This window comes from Cicer arietinum, chromosome 4, assembly GCF_000331145.2.
Source record: "Cicer arietinum cultivar CDC Frontier isolate Library 1 chromosome 4, Cicar.CDCFrontier_v2.0, whole genome shotgun sequence".
Classification (NCBI taxonomy): domain Eukaryota; kingdom Viridiplantae; phylum Streptophyta; class Magnoliopsida; order Fabales; family Fabaceae; genus Cicer; species Cicer arietinum.
In genome coordinates, this window is record NC_021163.2 from 9,360,568 (window position 1) to 9,366,896 (window position 6,329).

The window sequence follows — 6,329 nt, forward strand, 5'->3', positions numbered from 1 at the left end:
AATATATAATAATATTCTGTATGTCATGCATATATTAAGACAATAACTAATCACTACTAACTAGTTAAGTAAAATAAAAATTTGGTGGCCCTAAAACATGAGGTGCTACAATTGTCCTTCATGTTCATGCTCAAGACAATCAGTGATCTTCATCATGAGATTAAAATAAGATAATTCGCATTTCAATTTTGATAAATCAAATTCAAAATAAATTAGATATGAATCATCATATACTTTTATAATTAATCTGAATTAATCTGAATTGTTTGACTACATCAAAAATTAGAATTAGATTTTTTGATGGTAAAAGAAAATCCAAATAAGTCATTAGAGCTTAGTAAACTATTTTTTCCGAAATCAATTATAAGTAAAAATAAATTAAACTACATTAAGAAAAATAAAAATAAGTCATTAGAGCTTAGTGAACTTTTTTTTCTAGAATGAGTTATATGAGTAAAAATAAGTTAAATTACATTAAGAAAAATAAATCCAAATAAGTCATTAGAGTTTTGTAAACTACTTTTTTCAAAATGAATTATAAGTAAAAATAAGTTAAACTACGTTAAAACAAACAGTCGACCACATTTAATCAATCTATGCAATTGTTATAAAAGCTGAAGTCTATTGTCTAAGTTACACTCCGTGATTAATAAATTAGAATTATAAAAAGTTAAATTACATATGATATTTTAGAAAAATTACTATTGAATAAAAGAAAAATGATTAATTTTTAATTATATTTCATTAAAAGAAATATAACTAATTTTACTTATATTTTATTTCGAACCAAGAAATTAAGAGAAGAAAAATACACCAGAAACTTCAATTGAAGTCCTATGATTGCATTGACTTAATTCTTCCACAAGGTAATTACCAAATGTGTAGAAACAAAGTTGAGTTGTTGAGCTGATCAGTGTCAGAGCCAGAGCCAGATTACTTAGGTTGTTAAGGTCCCTCATTTGTCTACGAAGAACAGCAAAGCCAGCATCAGTGTTTGTCCCATAAGGCAGATACTTTTGAACACAATAAAAGATCTGGGCCATTTTCTGTTGCCACATTAAGGATTCAACTACAATGAGAGATTATTATGATACATAAATAAAGTTTATGCCCCTCTTCTACAGGGACACGTTACAAACTAATAAAATTAGAAAAAATTGCATTTTGCTTATGAGATTTACATAGCATGGTTTCAGAACTACACGTTATTGCTCTTATAATTAACTAATTCTTCCACACTTTACTAACCAAAATATGTTTGTTTTGTTATTGTTGTTATTGTTTTGAGTTAAGAGTCAAGAAAAAAAGTTTCTTTACAAAATTTGAACTTATAGATATCTACGATACACAAATTAGCTATTATGATCTCTACTTATATTTACATAAGAACAAGACTATCATTATTAATGCTCCTCTCACAAAAAGGCAGTTATTTTAATTCAAGAGTCAATTTTTTCATACCATTTTAAAATTATTGTTGTTTCTCTAAACATTTACAAAAAATGATTGAAAAGGGTTGGCTATGTTTCTGTGGGGTACCCTTCACTCCTAATAGTTAGTGACACTATTATGCCCCCCCTTGAAAATGAAAGCAAGTTTTTGGGTCGCTCAATTAGTTGTTTTCCACAGGACAAGTTTCAATTCCATGACCTGCAAGGCTGGAACACTCTTTAACATTCATGCATCCATCAAAATCATATATCACACAATTTTAACTAACTCTAATGTAGACAATACATTTGTCTATGGGACCAATATTTTTTTTTTTTAAAAGATAGTAATATGCACAATGTATCTGTTACTTTCAAAGCAAGCAACATGTCTGATGTGTCTTTTTATGTGGACAAGTCAAGTCCACATATCAATATTTGAGAACCTGAATGAAACATAGTAACTAAAAGTCTATAACTTTCATCATACAAAATGAAAGCATTGATTACATCTTGGTTGATCAAAGTATCAAACCACTACAACAAAAGTTGTAACAATTGAATTTACCCCTGATTTCAAAATTTGCAATTTATCAAAAAATAAAGTTGCAAAAGGTGAAGAAAGTATTAGTTGATTGTCTTGGTACCACCCCAAGCAATATAGCTATCCTGTGAGCTGAATTCCTATTAAAAAGAAAAACAGAAATGCATCACAAATAGAGAAAATTTGGTGTGTGACAATTAGAATGAAATTAATGTAATGGAAAGATTATTGAGAACATAGGAAAGAGATGATGTGAGACAAATAGATTCGGTTGTTCGTTGTGTTCTCCGTCCCTTTTCAGAGTCTGACTTTGAAAGAAATCATCCAACAAGGGAAATCCTTTCAAGAGTTGTTGTGGATTCAATATATTTTGCGAATCACTGTCCCACCATATTTTCGAGTCTTCGATGTCATTATTTTCAATGTCATCTATCCCTTTGATGTTTTGAGTTTCTACCAACAATTGATCAATTTTTGCAATCAGGTCATAGTCATCCTGACTATCAAGTAGACCATCTAACCAAGGAACCTTTGATAGATCCTGGTGCAAAAGAATAAAATTATCAACTACCATCGGTTATTTTCATATTTTCCACAAACTAAAACTATCAAAATTAATCTCATAAGAATTTTGAATCATTTGCATTCAGAATTGCTCTTAAAAAAACAAGACATTAAGAATTAGAACATTAGTCCTTAGTTCGTTAGCGCGAGCAAATTAGAACATATGATTACTCTTTCATTATGTGATACAATAAGAAAATGATAGTGGCAGATGATAATTTGAGAGGAAAACAAAGTTAAAAGTTTTTACCAGAGGAGGAATATGATGAGATCCTTGTGCTTGGTCTGTATATGAACATTGCTTTTCATTATTAGTTGCTTCAGTTTGAAGAACACCTTGGTCGTCTATGACTTGCTGCCGCTGATAAAACACTTTGGATATAGCTCACAACAGAATACTCTCAAATATTACAACATCATTTGTTTAACTTAAAAATGCTAATAAGCTTTTAGGACATGTTTCTGTGACCCCAGATATAAGGCATTTGAGATCACCAATAAGACTTTATTTAAATGATATAAATTGACCATATGTGATTTTAGAAGAATATAATGCACAAATAATATATTGATTTTAGAATAAATTCTCTATAGTGCATTGCATCAATTGGTGAAAATTTTGATAAGCCAGTTTAAAAGGAAAATTCTAGAGATGCTATCAATTCTCTATAGTGCATTGCATCTATAGTGCATTGCATCTAATTCTGGTTTAATTCTAGAGATGCTATCAATAACATTGTCCTAAGTGGTTTTGCAATCTCTTGGAGAGGCAAGTGGAATTGGTGTGTAAGTCTATGGAGGAGTTTCTTAGATTCAGTTATGACCATGATCGTTGTCTTAGGACGATGGGGCAGAATAAGAAATCCAAAGGAACTTTGATGAAATGAAGAGAAAGATTTATAGCTTGGATCAACTAAGGCATAACTGAATTTTTGTCTTCATTTTTCATATACAACATGCTCAAGCAAAATATACTGATAGAACTTAGCAAAGAAGTGAAAACCCATAAAATACCAGCAAGACTATCATAATTATGATAAAGATTAATCATGGAAATATAGTAGAGATTAGAGAAATATTAGTTATAAATTGAGAAATCACGAGATAAAATAGTGAGTACGTTGCTAACATGAGTTTTTATAACGGTACATACACACTATTGTCTTATAGTGGTATATAAACACTATTTTCTTCTTAACTAAAAGATAAAAATTCTACATCACTTTTTGATGTTGTTTTAGAACAGTTGAAATGTCATTTTTTTTTAAATGTAGAGAAAATGATTTTGAAAATGTTATTTTTTTTTTTAAATGTAGAGAAAATGATTTTGAAAATGTTGACAAAGGAATTTTTCTATAGTTATTAAATAAAGTATTAATAATTTATTTATTAATTTTTGAAAAAATCTAATATAGTAATTTCGCTTTAAACCTCGTAATGTTTTAGGTCGACCCTATCAATAAATTACAAACATTTTTAATGATCTCACAGTTAAGAATAATTGATTGTGTAAAAAAATTACACTTGCGGTGTATCTGAATTAAAACCTTCAAACAAAAAGCTAAATTGAAAAGATATACATACATCAGTGTTGTCAATAACATGTTGACAATTTGGGCAAGCTTTGGTAGGATTGCTTTTCCATGTAATTTTACCAATTGCTCCAGATGCACACTTTACTTTGGTTGCAATTCTACTTTTGTCCACCAACCACGATGGCCTGGATATACAAGAAAAATGTTAAATTTTAACAATATGATACCATGCATCACTATACAACATAAACTCTGACAATCAAATGGTCCAAAAACTATGTTTGAGTTGATAATATGAGTCACATTATTACAAGGATAGCACAATTCAGCTCAAATAAAAAGCTACAAATGGTAAAACTAGTTAAAGAGAGAAAAAAATCTAAGTACTCCAAAATTAGAACAACGATGGATAAGGCACAAAATCTAGTTGGCACATCATAATAGAGGAAAAACTAGACATTAGATAAATCATCGCCAAGTTTTGAAGTGATTGTTGCGACGGAAATTGAGGTTTTTGATACCTCTACTAGGATTTTTTAAAAAGTTTACAATCAAAATTTAGATCGCGACATCAAGGTTTTTTGTTTCTCTACAATTAAATCACAATCACGATTTGAGCGAAAATATCTAGATTTTTCATGTCTCAGCTATCACAATGCAACCGTGATTGAGACCATATAAGTTGCATGTTATCTCAAATCTTTGCAAAATCAAGGATCTCAATGTGACTGCAATTTAAAACCTTAGTCTCTATGACTTCATCGGGACCACAATTGTAGCCACACCATACTTAATTAACTAAAATTTGCAAACTATCAAGGATCACAATGACATCATGATGTGGTCACAATTTAAAACCTTGACCCTGTGACTCCATCGCAAGTTCGCAACCATAATTGTGGTCACACTATATCTAATTGACTGGGGTTAGCTCGGGATCAAGGATCAAAATACAAATGTTACAAGATCACGATTTAAAACCTTGATATATGTGATTGCATAATGATCGGAATTGTGATACCTAATTTGACTGTTTTTTTGCCATATCGCATTGCGACCGCAACTGCGAATACATCATACCTGATTAACTCGGATTTGCTCAGGATCACATATCACAACACAACCACGATTAAAAACCTTGATCTATGTGATCAAGGTCGATCGCAGCCACAATTGTAGCCGCATCAAACCTAATTGACTACAATTTTTTCAAGATCACAATGCGATTGTGACACGGTCGTGACTTAAAACCTCGATCTCTATGATCGGAATTGCAGTCGCATCATACCTAATCTGACTCCATTTTGCTCAGTAACAAGGATCCCAACACAATTGTGATGTGATTGCAATTAAAAACCTAGATCTTCGTGATCGGAACAACAACTTCATCATACCTAATTAACCGAGATTTGTACAAGATCAAGGATCACAATACAACCGCAATTTAAAACCTTTATCTCTGTGACCGCAATTGTTACCACATTATACCACATTATACGATCAACGATCGCAACACAATCGTGTCACAATCGAAATTTAAAACCTTGATCAACATGAAAGACTAAGGTGATAATATTTCAGCCATATCCATATTGTATGTAAACAAAGTAAAAAACAACTTAAAATTAAATTTGAAAATTAATATTAAACAAAACAAATGATTCTTAAGATTGGTCATATTCCACTGTTAAATGCATATGATGAACAATAGAGGAAGCAAAAATCCCAACTTTCAATAGTAATCTTCCATTTAATTAATCTATAATTAATAAACCATGAATAGGGCAGGGCTGAAAAAAGAAAGGATATTTTCCATGAAAAGAAGACAGTGTTAGTATCGTTCTTGTTTGATAGTGAAGTAAGGAAGGAAAAATAAAGAGACTATACCCAGCCATAAGGGAGAGAAAGTGAGAAACAGAACAATGCACTTATATACTTGTTTTGCTTCTCTCTGTTTCTTTCTCGCTCTATCACTACTACCTTTTCTTCTCTCCCTCTCAAACTTTCGACCATTCAAACAAACGACAGGTAATGTCATGCCTCTATACATATACCAAAAATAAAATCATGTTTATTATTTTCATTCCCACTACTTTCCTTCTTTTCAAAATACTGTTTCCTCATTTTTTTTTTCGCTTTTAAATATGAGATGTAGAGATGATAATTATCGCTAAAAATTTATCTATATAATTATAATATTTGAATTTAAATTTTTAATATAATATTTAATATAATAATATTAATATTTTTATTGGT

At 30.4% G+C, this 6,329-nt stretch overlaps 1 protein-coding gene across 3 annotated transcripts; it reads right to left on the reverse strand.

Moving 5' to 3' along the window:
• Positions 1–651: 651 nt before the first annotated feature.
• On the reverse strand, positions 652–6,083 carry LOC113786200 (uncharacterized). 3 transcript variants are annotated; one of them, XR_003472360.2, is made up of 5 exons: positions 5,961–6,083; positions 4,123–4,258; positions 2,789–2,899; positions 1,999–2,515; positions 652–1,046 (listed from the first exon to the last, which is right to left on the reverse strand). XR_003472360.2 is itself a non-coding variant. In XM_027333517.2 (4 exons), the coding sequence occupies exons 1-4, from the start codon at positions 5,966–5,968 to the stop codon at positions 2,183–2,185; spliced, it is 588 nt and encodes a 195-aa protein (XP_027189318.1). In that variant the 5' UTR covers positions 5,969–6,083; the 3' UTR covers positions 1,918–2,182. The 3 variants fall into 3 exon arrangements, 1 of the variants encoding a protein (XP_027189318.1); XR_003472361.2 differs by having other exon boundaries at positions 653–963; XM_027333517.2 differs by lacking the exon at positions 652–1,046 and having other exon boundaries at positions 1,918–2,515.
• Positions 6,084–6,329: the final 246 nt, after the last annotated feature.

What these genes read in the sequence shown, in the direction of transcription:
- LOC113786200 (XM_027333517.2), bottom strand. An exon ending in ATGTTATTGACAACACTGAT is followed by an intron (nt 2,900 to 4,122) that starts GTATGTATATCT and finishes GTGTTTTATCAG; the next exon opens with CGGCAGCAAGTCATAGACGA. An exon ending in CTCATCATATTCCTCCTCTG is followed by an intron (nt 2,516 to 2,788) that starts GTAAAAACTTTT and finishes CTTTTGCACCAG; the next exon opens with GATCTATCAAAGGTTCCTTG.